The sequence below is a fragment of the Saccopteryx bilineata genome, chromosome 3 (assembly GCF_036850765.1).
Source record: "Saccopteryx bilineata isolate mSacBil1 chromosome 3, mSacBil1_pri_phased_curated, whole genome shotgun sequence".
Lineage (NCBI taxonomy): Eukaryota > Metazoa > Chordata > Mammalia > Chiroptera > Emballonuridae > Saccopteryx > Saccopteryx bilineata.
Window position 1 is genome coordinate 104,810,178 of NC_089492.1, and position 19,119 is coordinate 104,829,296.

Genomic DNA, 19,119 nt, shown 5'->3' on the forward strand with positions numbered 1-19,119 from the left:
TTTGTGTTAAGTATTTGTAATTTTTAATTAGTATTGAATTCTCAATAAGAAAAAGACCTTTACCTGTATTAGGTAGGAATAACATCTATTTGAATTTTGAGTATTTAATTATGGAAGTTAATCCAGTAGAAAAGTTATACCCTGGGCAGTTGAATTATCTGTGTGCCAGGACTTGAAATGGAAATTCATGAGACTGAGAGGAAGGAGGTATAGCCTTTGGAGTAGATCTCTTATGTTCTAATCTATTACTGGCACATTTTAGCTGTGAGACATTTGACATGTGATAGAGCCCCTTTAAGCTCCCATTTTTGTATCTGTAAAGGAGAGCTAATGTAAAACTACCTCTGACATACTGTGATGATTCAATGAGATCATGCCTGTGCTAGTTTTGCATAGCGAGTATACGGAACCATATGGAAGTTGATCAATGAATAGTCACTGCCATTGTTTTTCTCTTCATATGTATATGTTAGGATATTGTGAGAAGAGAAAATGATCTTTTCTTTTCAGTTTTTTGAAGCTGATGAGCAGCACAAGCACGTGGAAGCAGAGCTGAGGAATCGGCTGGCCACTCTGGAGACGGAGGCGGCCCAGCACCAAGCCGTGGTCGATGGCCTGACGCGGAAGTACATGGAAACCATTGAGAAACTGCAGAATGACAAGGCCAAACTAGAAGTAAGCCCAAACCTCGAGTGAGAGCACTTGAAGAAATAGTCAAGGCTTTTGTAAATTGTTTGTGCCCTTTATCAAACATAAAGTTAGTCATTCGAGGTGATACTGTTGCCAGTAGTGTCTCAAGTGTGCTCTCATCTAGAGTCTGAGCCACGTGCTTTTCTTTTTTTTCTAAAATTCAGGTAAAATCTCAGGCTCTAGAAAAGGAGGCCAAGGAATGTCGGCTTCGAACAGAAGAATGGTATGTGGAAACATGAATTCCAAAGGGCCCTGAAATAAGAATCAGAAAACTAGGGTTTTGGTTTGGCAGCTCCTGTGTCTTAATTTTCTCACATTTGAAATGAGACAGGAGTCAGTCATCTCCAGGGTCCTTTTCAATTCTGTTATCTCTGGGGCCTGATGCATTGTTGGTAGAGTGGTTTGTGCATTAGTGCGCAGCCTGCAGATGTTTTGGGCCAGGAGAGATAACATTTTTGGGCTCCTGTACTAGGGACTACATAGTTTCTGTTTCACACTACACTCAAGAGAGAGCCTTCTGGTAGTCCCAGGCAGAAAACTGACTAATCATCACTTTGCGAACTTTTTAATGGTTCATTTTGAATAAAATAGAGGTTATATGGTCTAATTTGGAGATATCTAGATCTTAAAATATTACATATTGATGGGTGTAAAAGCATATTTCAACATTTATTTGATAAATGATATAATATTTTAGGTTTTAATAGAATCAGTCAAGTGAGTTTCTTCAGTTTAGTTGCTTTGGTGGAGTTACATGCTTGGTGTGAATATATGCCTCATAATTAAATCAAAATCAGAAAAGTTAATCAGATTTTGAGCCAAAGGGAAAAAATGATATAACACCTAAAAAGAACTTTACCATAATACTTAAACACACATTTATATGTCGTAAAGAGAAAATTCATGATGTTGAAATGACTCTAAGATCACTTTGCAGTTGGGAAATGAAATTGTGGGAGATACTGAGAGTATGATACATTTTTCCAAATTTCAACATCATTAAACAGAAGTGGTGGGGGCTTGGGAATAAAAGCTTAGTAGTTTTCTTGTCTTCATCTTTTAATAATTTTCTACCACCAAGAATATCGCAGATGTCAGGTGTAGTTCTCTGAAAGCCTGACACCAGCCGTTGAGGTAACAAGTAAATGATCAACTGTCTGATTGGTGATAATGTGGTTTTGTATTTTTTTCTTTCAGTCAATTACAGTTAAAGAATCTTCATGAAGATTTGTCAGGTAGATTAGAGGAATCCTTATCAATCATCAATGAAAAAGTACCTTTTAATGATACAAGTAGGTATTAAGTACAGCTTTTCAGTATTTGCAACTTTGAACCTCTCTGTGGTAGCCAACTAATTAAAATAATTTCTAATCTATTTGGCAAAACACTTCATTGGCCCAATAGAGGGTTACTTTCTTTTTGTTCTTTTGATTTGTAGAGAGAAAAATTTTGCTCATTTTTTGTTTGTTTGTTTTTTCTTGTTTTCTTTTTTATAGAGAGATTTTAAATTGTCATGTAACTACTTCAAAGCCAGTCTTTTTGGAAAAAGCCTAAAATCACATATTTTATCGTACATATTTAACATACCCCAAGGTATAAACCAACCTACACATAAAGTACTCAAAACTTTGTACCAGAAAAGTGGTTGTTGGTGGTGGAAAGGTGTGGAGGTGGGAGGTTGGCCTCTTGGCTCCCCTGGGACAGTCCCTAGTGATAGTTAGGGAGCTGGTTCGGATAGTCCTGCTTCCTGTGCCTTCTGGGAGTGGTTGGTAATTTATACAGCCAAGAGCAACAAAAAGGACTTTTTAAAAAATTCAACTTACGTGTATAATAGGTGACGATTTTGTAACCTTTAGCCAATGATTAAATTACAACCTTGAACACAGAAAATGTTTGGTTTTTGAAATTTACATTTAAAAAGTACACATTTTCTTTTTTATAATCACATAATTGAATTAATTTTTCTTTTGCTTCCTCTAAATATTTTTTAGGGAAGACTTAAAAAAAGAGGAAAGAAAAGGCACCAAAGAAAAACAATAGTTTGATCTAACACCAGCTTCAGCATATGTCATAATCTCATCAAAAACCTAAATTCCTCGGAAACACCTGTTTCTAGTTCCTGCATTCATGTAAATAGCACTAGTTTACTTTGATCCACAAGATTTGAAACCTTGGAGTTTCATTTTCCCTTTAATTTTTGTATTAGGCATCGGGTTCTAGTAAATTTTTTCTGAATCTCTTTTGGGTTTATCCTTCCTTTTCTGATACTAGTTGTCACCAGTGGTGGGATTCAAATGATTTAACAACTGGTTCTCTGCCCTAATGACCATTTTAAGTATAAAAAAAGATATACCAAAAGGTAGTTTATTATTTCATGCATTTAATACTTAAATAAAAACAATAAAAGAGGTATACAAAACTAGACTATAAGAGTTTTAAGCCTGACCAGGTGGTGGCACGGTGGATAGAGCTTCGGACTGGGATGCGGAGGACCCAGGTTCGAGACCCCAAGGTCGCCAGCTTCAGTGCGGGCTCATCTGGTTTGAGCAAAGCTCACCAGCTTGGACCCAAGGTCGCTGGCTCGAGCAAGGGGTTACTTGGTCTGTTGTAGCTCCACGGTCAAGGCACATATGAGAAAGCAATCAATGAACAACTAAAGTGTCGCAACGAAAAACTGATGATTGATGCTTCTCATCTCTCTCTGTTCCTGTCTGTCTGTCCCTATCTATCCTTCTCTCTGTCTGTCTCTGTAAAAAAATAAATAAAATAAATAATAAATTAATAAATAGTTTTAAAATATTAATGAAAAAATATTAAATTATACCTGACAAAAAACAATAAAACTGTTATTTAAGGTTTTGCCATATTGCTTCTTGATTGGCGTCCTCACTTGCAATTTTTTTCACCTGTGGACAGAATGAACATTACTACAGGTGCTTTGAATATCCTGTTGTGTGGATGAAAGTTAAAAAAGAATAAGGAATGTAAATTTGTGATTTCCACAGTGAGTGGCTGCCTTAGAGAGAACCCTGATTACAAGTGTCATTTTAACAACCGGTTTGCCGAACTTAACAAAAAATTAAGTATTGGTTCTGCTGAACCTGTGTGAACCGGCTGAATCCCACCACTGGTTGTCATCCTGCTTTAGATTCTTATGTCATTGTGGGTTATTTCTTTTAGTTCTGAAATATTTAGAAATCATTTGCTGAGTGTCCAGAAAGTTAGGTAGCATAGGGGATGCAAAAATTTATAATATAGCCCTGCCCGGATAGCTCAGTTGGTTAGAGCATCTTCTGGAAGTGCAGAGGTTGTTGATTTCATTCCTGGTCAGATGGGTGTTCCTGTTGTGTGGGCTCCCTCACTCACTTTCCTTTCCTTTCTCTCTAAAATCAATAAATAATTTTAAAAAGCCTCTGGTGGCGCAGTGGATAAAGTGTCAACCTGGAATGCTGAGGTCACCAGTTCAAAACCCTGAGCTTGCCTGGTCAAGGCACATATGGGAGTTGAATGCTTGCTGCTCTCTCCTTCTCTCTCTCTCTCTCTATCTCTCTCTTCTATCTAAAATGAATAAATAAAATTAAAACAAAATTTTTTTAATTATAAAAATCTCAACCATCAAAGAATTTATAGTTCAGTAGGGGAAAGATAATGCATAGAAATGTCCAAAATATAAGCTAAACTATTCTATAGATAACCTGGGGTCTCAGAGAAATTAAGAGAAAGGCAGATTACTGCTGGTGGGGTTGTTTGGAGAAACCTTTTGGAAGTGTGCTTTGAGCTGGGCCTGCATTTGCAAGTAGGTTTTATTGTGCAGAGATGAGGGAAAATGAGCCAGGGAAGTGCATGGAGTATGGTACGCAGGACAAAAAGTGCTGTCATGGCCTGTTGAGCAGCAATTAGTGAAGTAAAGAGGGCAGTGACTGATAAGTTCTTAAAGGGTGTGCATGAAGAGTTCTGGGCACAGGACTTGGGACTTAATTCACAAGGCAGTGGGATTAGAGAAGCTTTTGATCCAGGGACTGTCATGATGAGATTTGTGTTCTCCTAGTTAATCTGGCTAGAGTGTAGACCACCCTGGCATGGGGAAACGGTCCAGACTATTGTGATGGTAGTCCTGGTGTGCTGCTGTGAAGGCTTGGGTCTGTGTTGTCAGGGCCATGCAAGCAGGCAAGAGAGAGGGAGGCCAGGGAGAAGGAGGAGCCAGTGTGGTGGGAAGATATGGTGCAATTGATAGAAATCAAAAAGCAAGTGAGGAGCAAGTTTATGGGAAAGATGACATGGTTAACATTGTTGTTTATCTGACAGATGAATTTATGCATATCTATTTACCTATTGTTGCATCTATTTATAAATAAATGCTTAGACCTCTGCAGAGCAAACGATGTTGACCCTCTTAAGATGGATAAACACCATTATTCAGAGTGGCGGGAATGAGGGGTACAAAGAACAGAGAACTGTACGGGGTCCTTGGAGAGTTCTCCAGCATGGTGATTAAGAAGGGGAGGGGCTGAGGAGAGAGGAGCTGGGGAAACTGGTGAGATAGAAGCAGACAAGGGCGTGTTCCCCTGATGGTGCTACTCAGTTCTACACATTGCTATGGAGAGGTCAGGGAGAGTAATGACAGTAAAGGCAACTGGGTTTGGTGACTTTGAGAGGACTAGTGTTGCTTTTTTTTTTTTTTTTTTTAATTTATTGATATTTTTAGAGTGGGGTTGAGAGAAAGAAACATCGATTTGTTGTTTCACTTATTCATGTCATCATTAGTTGATTCTTATATGTGCCCTGACCAGGGATCAAACCTACAACCTTGGCGTGTCAGGAAGATACTCCAACCAAGTTACCTAGCCAGGACCTAGTGTTGTCTTTGAAAGAAGTGCTTCCATGCCGAGTAGACACCAGATTTTTTTTTTTAATTAAGTGAGAGCAGGGGAGGCAGAAAGACAGACTCCTACATGTACCCCGACAGGGATCTACCTGGCAAGCCCCCTACAGGGCGATGCTCTGCCCATCTGGGGCTGTTGCTCCATTGCTCGGCAACTGAGCTATTTTAGTGCTTGATGCGGAGGCTGTGGAGCCATCCTTAGCACAGGGGCCAACTCGCTGGAACCAGTCAAACCATGGCTGTGGTAGGAGGGGGGAAGAAGCAGACGGCCGCTTCTTCTGTGTGCCCTGACTGGGAATCGAACCTGGGACATCCACACACTGGGCTAAAACTGCTGAGCCAACCGGCCAGGGCCAAAAGCATTTCTTAGAAACAGTAAAACAGGGTTTTAAATATATATATATATTTCTTATCTTAAAGGTAAAAAAATATTGGAGGTATTAGTTTATCTGAGAAACAACTGATTCTATGTAAATTTATTGTCCTAGATGGTGATTGTGGCTTCAATCATTTTGAATTCTTACATAAGGGTGATTTTGCTGCAGATCCTTTGTTATTTTGCAGTTAAGCTGTTTTTCTGTAAATGTAAAATGAGAGATTTAATGTATGTTTCTTTTTGTTTTATAGAATGTAGTCAGTATAATGCTCTGAACGTTCCACTCCACAACAGGAGACATCAGGTAAAGATGAAGTACATGTTTTTCTTTGCAGCGATATGCATGTCTGACTTTTCAGAAACAAGAATTAGTTGTTTGGAACTCTGTTTAGTACACTAAACCATTGTGTTTAACTTTGGCTTTACTTTTTCATACATTTTTTAAAAATTTGTGTAACTTGCTGTTTTTTGAATTTGCTGTGTCTGTTGTCTGATACCATGAGAGCTAAATTATGGGATGCACTAATTTCGTGAGCCATCCTTTCTTCTAGGTTGGTGGACCTTGCAATTAAATGGTCCAGGTTAAGTGGAGAAGGTGTATTTGCCAGAAGTGGTGGCTTTCTAATTTACTTTGATGAGAATACTAAAATCCAAGCGAGAGCAAATGAATTAAAATTAAGGAATAATTATACTAGAATTCAAATGTTTTTTCCAAAAGCAGGCTTAATAAAGTAGTTTGAGAATGATAATTTGATAGTTGACTTTATATATTTTTCATTTTAAAGCTGAAGATGCGGGACATTGTTGGGCAGGCCCTGGCTTTCGTTCAAGACCTTGTGGTGGCTCTTCTGAACTTTCACACTTATACAGAGCAGAGGATTCAGATTTTTCCTGTTGATTCTGCCATTGACACTATATCTCCGTTGAATCAGAAGGTAAACATAACTCAAGATACCTTTTGTCTTCATTGAACAAGTAGGGAAACATTTATTTTCAGACCACTTCCATGCAACAGGCAAGTACTGTGGAAGGCATGGGGAAAAATCTAAGTCATAGTCTTTACCCTCAAGATAAAGTATGGCAAACATGGAGATTCTTATGTTAAATACTGGGGGAGTTAAAAGTATGCGTGAGGCCCTGGCCAGTTGGCTCAGTGGTAGAGCGTCTGCCTGACGTGCAGGAGTCCCGGGTACGATTACCCGCCAGGGCACACAGGAGAAGCGCCCATCTGCTTCTCTACCCCTCCCCCTCTCCTTCCTCTCTGTCTCTCTCTTCCCCTCCTGCAGCCAAGGCTCCATTGGAGCAAAGTTGGCCCAGGCACTGAGGATGGCTCCAAGGCCTCTGCCTCAGGTGCTAGAGTGGCCCTGGTTGCAACAGAGCAACTCCCCAGATGGGCAGAGCATCGCCCCCTGGTGGGTGTGCCAGGTGGATCCCGGTCGGGCACATGTGGGAGTCTGTTTGACTGCCTCCCCGTTTCCAACTTCAGAAAAATACCAAAAAAAAAAAAAAAGTGTGCGTGAGTGGTTATGGCCAGTAAGTGATGTGAGTTCATTAAAGAGGGAGATTGCTGTTAGTGGTAGTGTCTGGGAAAGAGTCTTTGGTGATTTGCATGTGCTTTGAAAAATGGGCATGATTTGAATAGGAGGGAAAAAGTGGAATAGGTGCCTGACCAGGCGGTGGCGCAGTGGATAGAGCGTCAGACTGGGATGCGGCAGGACCCAGGTTTGAGACCCCGAGGTCGCCAGCTTGAGCGTGGGCTTATCTGGTTTGAGCAAAAGCTCACCAGCTGGGACCCAAGGTCGCTGGCTGGAGCAAGGGGTTACTCGTTCTGCTGAAGGTCCGCGGTCAAGGCACATATGAGAAATCAATCAATGAACAACTAAGGTGTCACAACAAAAAACTGATGATTGATGCTTCTCATCTCTCTTCGTTGCTGTCTGTCTGTCCCTATCTATCCCTCTCTCTGTCTCTCTCTCTGTCTCTATAAATAAGAAAAAAGGTGGGATAGGTGTCTTTGTCCCTAGAAGAGAGAAAGGCATGAGCAAACTCGTGGAGTAGGAGAGCACAGGGAGTATGAGTGTGGGGGTAGGGGGGGTTTGTCTAAGCAAACCAACGCGCGCGTGCGTGCCCCTACACGTGTGCGTATGTGCCTGTGTCTTCACATATCGTCACTTCTGCCACATTGTAGTGGTCATTCAGACCAACTCTGAGACAAAGGGTGAGGGGACTATACCAAGCCATGAGTAGGGGAGGCAGAGATTATCAGGGACGTGTTGAAGTTGGTCCCCACAAAGAAGAAGTTGGGGATCTTGCTATAAATGTGCTCTAAGTGCCACCCTGAAATGAGTTATACTGTTTTTTCTCCTTACCTGCTTTTTCGTCCCAGTTTGTTTTCGTGCATCATTCAGTACTTCCAGGGTTTGAATTGTGTTTATGACCACAGATCCCCTAAGTGACATTTATATTGATATTGCAAAGACTTAGCCTCTGTAATCAGACTTTTGGATTTTCTGTCCAGTTTTTTGCCGCTTTCTTGAGCGATTTATTTAACCTTTCTGTGCTTTAATGATAAGGTCCCTATCTCACAGATATGTATGTATGTGGGAAGGTTAAATGAGATAATACATGTAAAGCACCAAGAATAGCATTTAATAAAGATTAGTTATCATAATCATCATTATGCCTTACATATAAGAAGCTTTAGTGGGTGCTTGGTGTTCATCAGTTTTAGTGACTCCACAAATCTATTGAAGTTTGTAAAAATTAAATTTTGATCTTTGAAATACTCTTTAATGTCACAGTGGAAAAAAGCTATCAGAAGACGTAGGAAACAGTACTACAACATTTTAATATATTTTCTTTTATACTTTCTATAATATCAAAAACTATTTTCTACTCAATGCTGGTTCTTTGTTCATTACTGGAGTTTTATTAAAGGCCCTATGTGATTTTCTAGTAGGTCTGTAATAAAGGAGATTCAGAAGCCATTTATTAAAAGAGGACCAGAGTATTTAGACTTGTTAATAGACTTTTTTAAAAAAATTTTTATTTTATTTTATTTTTTTACAGAGACAGAGAGAGAGTCAGAGAGAGGGATAGATAGGGACAGACAGACAGGAACGGAGAGAGATGAGAAGCATCAATCATCAGTTTTTTGTTGCAACACCTTAATTGTTCATTGATTGCTTTCTCATAAGTGCCTTGACCGTGGGCCTTCAGCAGACCAAGTAACCCCTTGCTTGAGCCAGCGACCTTGGGTCCAAGCTGGTGAGCTTTGCTCAAACCAGATGAGCCTGCGCTCAAGCTGGCGAATTCGGGGTCTCAAACCTGGGTCCTCTGCATCCCAGTCCAACGCTCTATCCACTTAGCCACTGCCTGGTCAGGCATAGACTTGTTAATAGACTCTTAAAGTAGGTGTGTATACCCATAAGTTTAGAGTTCATCTTATTTTACAGTTCTAAAGATCAAAGCCCAAAGAGATTTAAGTAAATTGCCCAGGGCAATATGTTTGAATAGTTTGTAGTCGGGCCTACTGAATCACATTTCTGCAGAATGTGACCTCACAGTTTTATACTGAGAAATCAGAATTTGAGCCATTTTACAATACTTATTATTATTATTACTACTATTATTATTATTTTTAGCGAGAAAGAGAGAGAGAGACAGACAGGGGCAGACAAACAGGAAGGGAGAGAGATGAGAAGCATCAATTTTTGTTGCAGCATCCTAGTTGTTCATTGATTGCTTTCTCATATGTGCCTTTCACTGGGGGCTCCAGCCAAGCCAGTAATCCTTTGCTCAAGCCAGAGACCTTCGGGCTCAAGCCAGCGACCATGGGGTTATGTCTAATGTCTCTTGCACAAGCAGGCGACCCTGTGCTCAAGCTGGATGAGTCCATGCTCAAGCTGGTGTCCTTTCAAACCTAGGGTCTCAGCATCCCAGGCCGACACTATCCACTGCCTGGTCAGGCAACAATACTTAGATAATTGAAGTATTTCATAAGTGAAAATTAACCTTTTGCTTCAAAATTGTTTAAATGCCTGTAGGATATTCTCTGAATCTATTCTTCCTACTTAATTTTTGTAAATATTAAAGTGTCAGTAACAGTTATGAAAGTTTTTATATCATTTTTTTGTTGATAATTACATTCCTGCAATTTGTGACCCTGAATATTGTTTACAGTAAAAATAAGAAGTTGTCCTCAATAGATTTGTTAAAAAATGAAGTATGATACTGTAAAGCCAGTAGGCATGGCCATCATCACAGCCGCCTGGCCCATGCAGGTTTGCATTAGATTTGGACAGACGGTAATGAAACAATGGAGCCAAGAACTGGTGGGCCATCATCTTTAATCCTACCTTGCACCCGGCGGGCAAGTAAAAACACACACTGGGTTCCAAAACCCACTCATTCAGTGCTCAGAAAGCTACTGACTTATCTGAGTTTCCTAGAATCAAAGGTTTCTAGCTCACCAGACTTACTCACCTCTGTTCCCCATCTCCTTCCTTCTCCCTGCACAAACTCTGCACAAACTGGCTTCTCACTCAGCACTCCACCATCTTGGCTGCTTCTCCTGGCCTCCTCCACGTGACCTTTCTCTGCTCTCTCCTCTCTAATGCTAATCCCAGGAACTGAGAGCAAGCTCCTGGTCTGTCTCCCTTTATAGTATAGAAATCAAAACCTTTAATCCAATATACAAACAAGGAAGTCCCTGATACAAAGTCACTTATCTGAGGCATAATGAGATTCCTCATGAGAGTGCACCACCCCACATCATGCAATCAGTCAAGGGTGTGGGGAAAAGCTTAGTCTTAAAACTAAGCCTTAGGCTATAACCACCCTGCCAGTTTACAGCCTGGCAAATGCACACCCAATGCAAAGTATAAGTGAGCAAACATATATATCATATTTACAAACTTATTTGACTAACAAATACAAAAATCTGTCACTCAGTTTTTTTTTTGTTTTTTTTTTCACTTTTCTGAAGCTGGAAACAGGGAGAGACAGTCAGACAGACTCCCGCATGCGCCCGATCGGGATCCACCCGGCACGCCCACCAGGGGCGACGCTCTGCCCACCAGGGGGCGATGCTCTGCCCATCCTGGGTGTCGCCATGTTGCGACCAGAGCCACTCTAGCGCCTGAGGAAGAGGCCACAGAGCCATCCCCAGCGCCCGGGCCATCTTTGCTCCATTGGAGCCTTGGCTGCGGGAGGGGAAGAGAGAGACAGAGAGGAAAGCGCGGCGGAGGGGTGGAGAAGCAAATGGGCGCTTCTCCTGTGTGCCCTGGCCGGGAATCGAACCCGGGTCCTCCGCACGCTAGGCCGATGTCACTCAGTTTTGATTTTCAATTTTTATATTTTAAACGGGGACCTCTGTGGAGAGAAGCAGATGTTTGGGAAAGAGGGTCTGCTGGTGCTGGGTTATAATGCAGTTTCCCCTCCCCATTTCCACCCTGCCTGGTTGTTAACTGCCATCCCTCTTGTAGTTCCCTAGTTTGTATTGGGATGGGGACTTGCAGATAGTATCTGGGACTATTAGAGGGAAGCATCTCTGTATAAAAGCCCATTTCCCCCCACCCCCCAAAAAATGTTTCTAAAAATATATAGGTTTATAAACCCAGTGAGTCCATTTACAAATACGTTGTTGCAATTCTTTATTTTACAGTGATCTAACGCAGTTTCCCTCCCTTTCTATTTAGTTCTCACAATACCTTCATGAAAATGCATCCTATGTCCGCCCTCTTGAGGAAGGAATGCTTCATTTATTTGAAAGTATTACTGAAGATACTGTGACTGTCCTGGTAATTTTCTTGTTTGATTTCTGGAAGTGGGAGCTCCTCTTTATCATATAACACTATTAACCTTGAAATTGTTTTTCTTTTCCAGGAGACAACTGTGAAATTGAAAACTTTCTCAGAGCATTTAACCTCTTACATATGTTTTCTTAGAAAGATTCTTCCTTATCAGTTAAAAAGGTACTTACCCTTCTGAGGCTAGGGAGGTTGGGGAATTGTAGGCTGTCACCTGACCTATGCTGGTGTTAATAAGATAGTGACACGTGCCTCTTGTGATCTGCCTGACCTTTCTGCACCACAGCTAATTTGGATTTCTGTGAAAAAGAACCATGGCCTGAACAGCATAAACTTACATTTAAGAAAATTGAATTACAGTCTATAGAATTTTTTTAGTAGTTCTGTATGGTGGTTATTACTATAACCATATAATATATGTATGGTTATTTTCAGTAACTGTGAATGACACACTTATTATAAGAAATATTTCAGTTTTAGTGGGGTTTTTTGCAGAAATATCTAGAGGATTATAATAGTTAACTTCTGCATTTCAATCTATAATCCTTAGGTGTCTTTGAAAGGCATATCCTTTTTATGATTAGTCATAATTTATTTAAGTTATGAATGGAAAACTCTATTTACTTTAACCCTTATAGGATATATCATTTAGTAACCTTAAATATTCCATCTTAAATATTTTTGGGAGGATGAGAAAATAATTTATGTGACTGGAAAATTGATATACTACTAAAAGTTTCAGTACTTATGGTCTAAAACTATTAAGACTTCTAATTCTAAATCTTTCATCCTTAGATATAACCTTTAGATAAATATCAAAGAATAATGGAATGTAAGGAAAATAAGAACATACATGTATTATAGTATATTGCCAAATAAGGTTTAGAAAATTTGTACATGAATTAGCTATAGACTTTTTTCTTTTTGTTTTTTTTGTATTTTTCTGAAGCTAGAAATGGGGAGAGACAGTCAGACAGACTCCCGCATGTACCCGACCGGGATCCACCCGGCACGCCCACCAGGGGGCTACGCTCTGCCCACCAGGGGGCGATGCTCTGTCCCTCCGGGGCGTCGCTCTGCCGCGCCTGGGGCAGAGGCCAAGGAGCCATCCCCAGCGCCCAGGCCATCTTTGCTCCAATGGAGCCTTGGCTGCGGGAGGGGAAGAGAGAGACAGAGAGGAAGGAGAGGGGGAAGGGTGGAGAAGCAAATGGGCGCTTCTCCTGTGTGCCCTGGCCGGGAATCGAACCCGGGACTTCTGCACACCAAGCTGACGCTCTACCACTGAGCCAACCAACCAGGGCTGACTTTTTTTCTTACAAAACTGAAATAGTAGATGTTAGCTTTTCAAAAATATAAAATTCTATTATTAAAAAATTAATATGTGTTGAGAGCCATCTTATTTCCTAATTCTAACCTGTCAGGGTACTTCAATAACTGAAATTTTTTGAAAATTGACTCTAGAAATTTAAAAAATACTAAATCAAATATACCTTATTTGATTTGGCTTATTTTTAAGAAGAATCTGTTGAAGAACCACTGCAAAATGGTATTTACTACTTGAAACAGTTACGTATTTTTATTTTCAATTATTTTTTCACTATTACATTTTTAGAAAGACTGGATAAATCTTTGATCTAAGATTTCTATTCTTGGAACATTCTGTCTTATATGCTTTCAGCCCTACCTCATCAGGTATTCATGTTCTTAGGCATTTTTTTTTTTTTGGTCATTGGTTTAAATACCATTCAATAGACCAGATGACATGTTCTTTTGTAGTACATGGGCTTAGTATTGAATGAAGCTGTCTGCCATAAATAAAATAGGAGAAAAGTGGCAAGGTCAAGGGAATGTTTATGATTATCATTCCTGTGCTAATAACTTCTGTAGTTGTGTATAAAAAGCATTTTACTTGATCACCTGCAACAGTTTTTATAAAGCGTTAAGTTCACATGGATTTCTAAAAACTTCTAATTGAGTTTTCCACAGTAACCATATAAAATTGAAAATGATACAATGTATTTTATGAGTATTAATCATTTACTTTTAAGTTTTTTTGGTGTGTGTGTGTGTGTTTTTTGTGACAGACAGAGACAGAGAGAGGGACAGATAGGGACCGATGGATAGGAAAAGAGAGAGATGAGAAGCATCAATTCTTTGTTGTGGCTCCTTAGTTGTTTATTGATTGCTTTTTCATATGTGCCTTTACTGGGGGGCTACAGCAGACCGAGTGAGCCCTTGCTTAAGCCAGTGACCTTGGGCTCAAGCTGGTGAGCCTTGGTCAAACCAGATGAGCCCGCGCTCAAGCTGGCGACCTTGGGGTTTCGAACCTGTCCCAATTCGATGCTCTATCCCGCCTGGTCAGGCTAATCATTTACTTTTTATTTTTATTTATTTTTTATTTATTCATTTTAGAGAGGAGAGGGAAAGACAGAGAGAGAGAGGAGAGAGAGAGAGAGAGAGAGAAGGGAGGAGGAGCTGGAAGCATCAACTCCCATATGTGCCTTGACCAGGCAAGCCCAGGGTTTTGAACCGGCGATCTCAGCATTTCCAGGTCGACGCTTTATCCACTGCGCCACTACAGGTCAGGCTAATCATTTACTTTTAGATTTGAGTCTATAGATTGTTTTTTTCAATCTATATGACTTTTGCAAGTTAATATACTTAATGATTCTATCTACTAGTTTCTATTTAATTAGTTATCATTAGAAATTTAGTCCATGAAATATTTTTCTTTTGAAAGTATTTTTAAGGGGAGCATTTTTGTGCTGTTCTCAGGCTGAAAAAATAATGGACACACACCTTTATCTTTTTTCCATTTAGTCCTCTGTTACTTCATTGATATTTGCAGCAAGCAGGTATATATACATGTATCATGGTATAAAAAATGAAACCTTATAGGCCCCGGTCAGTTGGCTCAGTGGTAGAGCATTGGCCTGTCATGTGGATGTCCTGGGTTCGATTCCTGGTCAGGGCATATGGGAGAAGCGACCATCTGTTTCTCCACCCTTCCACCTCTCCCTGTTCTCTCTCTCTCTCTCTCTCTCTCTCTCTCTCTCTCTCTCTTCTCTCATGCAGCCATGGCTCGATTGGTTTGAGTGCATTGGCCACAGCCATTGAGGATGGCTCTGTGGAGCCTCTGCCTCAGGTGCTAAAAATAGCTTGTTTGCAAGCATGGTCCCAGATGGGCAGAACATTGGCCCAAGACAGGTGTTTCCAGGTCGATCCCGTTTGGGGCTCATGGAGAATCTGTCTCTCTATCTCTACTCCTTTCACTTGGAAAAGAAGAAAAAACAAAATGAGACCTTATAAATGAGATCAATTTTTTTTTTTGTCTGTCTTTGGATAGAGTTGTTTGAGAATTTAGATGGTTTCTTATAGCTGAGTGAAAATTGTTCAGGATACTCACTTTAAAATATCTTCCCATTCCTAGTTTAGAAGAAGAATGTGAATCTTCTCTTTGTACATCTGCGTTAAGAGCCAGGAATCTAGAGCTGTCTCAGGACATGAAAAAGATGACAGCTGTGTTTGAGAAGCTGCAGACTTACGTCGGCCTTCTTGCTTTGCCAAGTGAGTATGTGTGTCACTCATGGTTCAACTTGAAGAATGTAGAGGACAAGAGCCAGAGAAGGGAGATGGTTTAGCTTGGTTGAGTGAGTCAAGTATAGGATCTAAAGTTATAAAAGCTCAAATTTAAATCCACTGTTATCTGACTTTTCGAAGTGGTATCTTATTGCAGTTTTGATTCGAATTTCTGTGATTTGTAATGATTTCAAGCATCTGTATATATTCTTTGAGGATGTGTCTACTTAGATTTTTCTTTCATTTTTTAATTAGCTTGTCTTTTTATTATTGAGTTGTAAGTGTCCTTTACATATTCTAGATACAGATCCCTTACTGGATATATGATTTACAATATTTTCTTTCATTTTGTGGGTTATTTTTTTTTGTTTCACTTTATTGATGATGTCCTTTGAAGCACAAAAGTTTTTAATTTTGGTGAAGTCCAGTTTATGTACTTTTTGTTGCTTGTGCTTTTGGTGTCATATCTAAGAAGCCATTGTCAAGTCTGAGGTCATGAAAACTTAAATCATGTTTTCTTCAAAGAAGACATTATATTCAGCCCTTACCTTTAGGACTTTGACCCATTTGAAGTTAATTTTTGTATACAATTTGTATTTTGCATGTGGCTATCAGGTTGTCCCAGCACCAGTCATTAAAAAAATTATACTTTTGCCCTGGCCGGTTGGCTCAGCGGTGGAGCGTCGGCCTGGCGTGCGGGGGACCCGGGTTCGATTCCTGGCCAGGGCACATAGGAGAGGCGCCCATTTGCTTCTCCACTCCCCTCCCCCTCCTTCCTCTCTGTCTATCTCTTCCCCTCCCGCAGCCGGGGCTCCATTGGAGCAGGGATGGCCCGGGCGCTGGGGATGGCTCCTTGGCCTCTGCCCCGGGCGCTGGAGTGGCTCTGGTCACCGCGGAGCGACACCCCGGAGAGACAGAGCATCGCCCCCTGGTGGGCAGAGCATCGCCCCTGGTGGGCGTGCCGGGTGGATCCCGATCGGGTGCATGCGGGAGTCTGTCTGGCTGTCTCTCCCCATTTCCAGCTTCAGAAAAAAAAAAAAAATGATACTTTTATTGTTGAATGGTCTTGGCACCCTTGTTAAGACTCAGTTGACCATAGATATATAGATTTATTTTTGGTTTGTTCCCATTGATCTGCATGTCTATCCTATGCCAGGACCACACTCTCTTGATGATTATTGCTTTGTAGTAAGTTTTGAGGTCATGTTGTGAGAGGAGTCCTACTTTATTCTTTTCCAGGATTGACTTGGCTCTTGTGGATCCCTTGAAATTTTATATGATTTTAGAATCAGCTTGTTAGTTTCTGCAATAAAGTCAGCTGGGATTCCAGTGGGGATTGTGTTGTATATGTAGATCACTTTGGGGAGTTTTGTGGGCTGCATTGTGTCTCGAAAAGGTATCTGAAATTCTAACCCACAGTACCTATGTGTGTGACCTTATTCGGAAATTGGATCTCGGCAGATGTAATCAAGTTAAGATGAGGTCCTACTGGTTTAGGGAGAGCCCTACCAGACCAGTGACTGGTGTCCTTTAAGGGGAACTTTGAAGAGAGAGGAGACATAGGGGAGAAAGCCATGAAGAGAGAAGCAGGGCTTGGAGTTATCCTGCTACAAGCCAAAGTACATGTGATGCTAATAGAAGCTGGAAAAGATAAGGGAAGGCTCCTCTCTAGAGCCTTAGGAGGGAATATGGCACTGTCCACACCTTGATTTCAGACTCCAGGCCCCCAGGAACTGTGAGAGAATAAATTTCTGTTGTAAGCTGCTCCATTGTGGTGCTTGATTGTAAACAAGCAGCCCTGGGAAGCTAATACGGGGAGAATTGCCGTCTTAACAATGTTAAGTTTTCTGATCCATGAACATGGTATGGTTTTCATCTATGTAGGTCCTTAATATTTTTTAACTTTATTTTATAGTTTTCATGGTATCAATTTGCACCCTGATATCCTGCTTTGTTTCTCAGCAGGCTCAGACTTGGGCACACGCAGTCACCATCGAGAACAGTGTTGTTGTTTTTTTAAGGATTACGTGAATGCTACTTTATTTTTTTAATTTTTTAGATTTTTTTATTTATTCATTATAGAGAGGGGGGAGAGAGAGAGAAGAGGGAGGAGGAGCAGGAAGCATCAACTCCCATATGTGCCTTGACCAGGCAAGCCCAGGCTTTTGAACCGGCAACCTCAGCGTTTCCAGGTTGATGCTTTATCCACTGTGCCACCACAGGTCAGGCCGAGGACAGTGTTTTTGACAGGGCTCTCTTTCATTGTCTCCTTCTTAATCACACCTAGGTTTAAGCTTCACTAACTGCTGGGTTTTGCCCTCTTGTTTTTTTTTTTTTTTATTATTCGTTTTTAGAAGCTGGAAACAGGGAGAGACAGTCAGACAGACTCCCGCATGCGCCCGATCGGGATCCACCCGGCACGCCCACCAGGGGCGACGCTCTGCCCACCAGGGGGCGATGCTCTGCCCATCCTGGGCGTTGCCATGTTGCGACCAGAGCCACTCTACCGCCTGAGGCAGAGGCCACAGAGCCATCCCCAGCGCCCAGGCCATCTTTGCTCCAATGGAGCCTTGGCTGCGGGAGGGGAAGAGAGAGACAGAGAGGAAAGCGCGGCGGAGGGGTGGAGAAGCAAATGGGCGCTTCTCCTGTGTGCCCTGGCCGGGAATCGAACCCGGGTCCTCCGCACACTAGGCCGACGCTCTACCACTGAGCCAACCGGCCAGGGCCTGCCCTCTTGTTTTCAACAATGCCTCTAGGGGCATAAATTTCTCCACATATTGATCTAATTAAATTTGGGCATTTTTGTAGGTAGAGTTAGTTATAGACCTAGTATATACCAAGTAGGTATAGTTTTTGAGATAGTGTTTGAGATTTGTTCTGAACCTGGGAAATGGCTCTTCTTAGCTGTATCTTTCTCTGGTTCTCTCTGGTAAACCAACCAGCCTATTAGTATATTTAGCTTATATCATTAATGAATTACCAGTTTCCTCATAATTGCATTTACTACCAGCTTTATCATTTTTAGAGCATGCATCCTTAGGCTTGAGCACTCTTGTAAATTAAGTTAGTTTCTTTCAGTAGAGATTGAGAGCTTTCTGTTTTAAGGCCTACTTCCCACTTCAGCTAAATCTCTGAGCATGGTACTCTGGTACTGGGGGTGGGGACAGAGATGCACTTCTCTCAGAGGAACACCCCTGTATTACACCAAGTGTAGCTGAGCACTTGGTAGAAGAGGTAGGGCAGCAGCCCCAGGTCTCTCTGGCTTGCCTCTTTCAGTGTGTAGCTCCTGTTGGTGAGCTGGGGCACAAGTGATCAGGGCCCCATATGCTCAGCAGTACCATGCCTGAGTAGAGCCTCCATCCCAAGAGTCGGGGTTGGGTGAAACAGAGCCCTCATTCCTCAGTCATGCTCAGCAACAGGGACCTGGGGCAAGATGAGAACTGCAGTCCTCCAGCTGGGAGTTAGGGAGAGGGTGTCCTGTATTGGCTGTACCAGTCTGAAGTGGGATTTCTAGTTTATGAGCTAGTAAGGGAGGGAGGGAAGGAGTGGAACTTGGTTCACATACCAAAGACTCTTGCTGTTCTTACCAAATTGTTATAGAGTTTCTTGAGTAAAAGTTTCCTCATTTGGTATATGTTTTTAGAATCATTTCCAGAGTTTTAAATGGTTGCTTTTAATAATTTTCACTAGTTGTGGTGGAGAGCGGACTGTATAGCTCATGCTGCTGTGCCAGAAGTAGAACTCTATGATGTTTGAACAGCAGTGTTCTTAGTGATGCTTAT

The 19,119-nt window shown here is 41.3% G+C and overlaps 1 protein-coding gene and 1 non-coding gene across 7 annotated transcripts in view; one reads left to right on the forward strand and one right to left on the reverse strand.

The window, feature by feature from the left end:
- The window catches only part of PPP1R21 (protein phosphatase 1 regulatory subunit 21), a 65,043-nt gene that overhangs the window by 19,559 nt on the left and 26,365 nt on the right, over nt 1–19,119 (forward strand). For all 6 annotated transcript variants that reach the window (XM_066267084.1, XM_066267086.1, XM_066267090.1 and 3 more), the window contains 8 exons: nt 511–675; nt 855–913; nt 1,888–1,982; nt 6,200–6,252; nt 6,734–6,883; nt 11,648–11,749; nt 11,835–11,923; nt 15,189–15,325. In XM_066267084.1, the coding sequence (XP_066123181.1) occupies nt 511–675; nt 855–913; nt 1,888–1,982; nt 6,200–6,252; nt 6,734–6,883; nt 11,648–11,749; nt 11,835–11,923; nt 15,189–15,325 (850 nt within the window). The remainder of the gene's footprint in view (nt 1–510; nt 676–854; nt 914–1,887; nt 1,983–6,199; nt 6,253–6,733; nt 6,884–11,647; nt 11,750–11,834; nt 11,924–15,188; nt 15,326–19,119) is intronic.
- Nucleotides 17,988–18,063, reverse strand: TRNAT-AGU (transfer RNA threonine (anticodon AGU)). Its single transcript has one exon. It is a non-coding gene; the product is annotated as a tRNA-Thr (tRNA).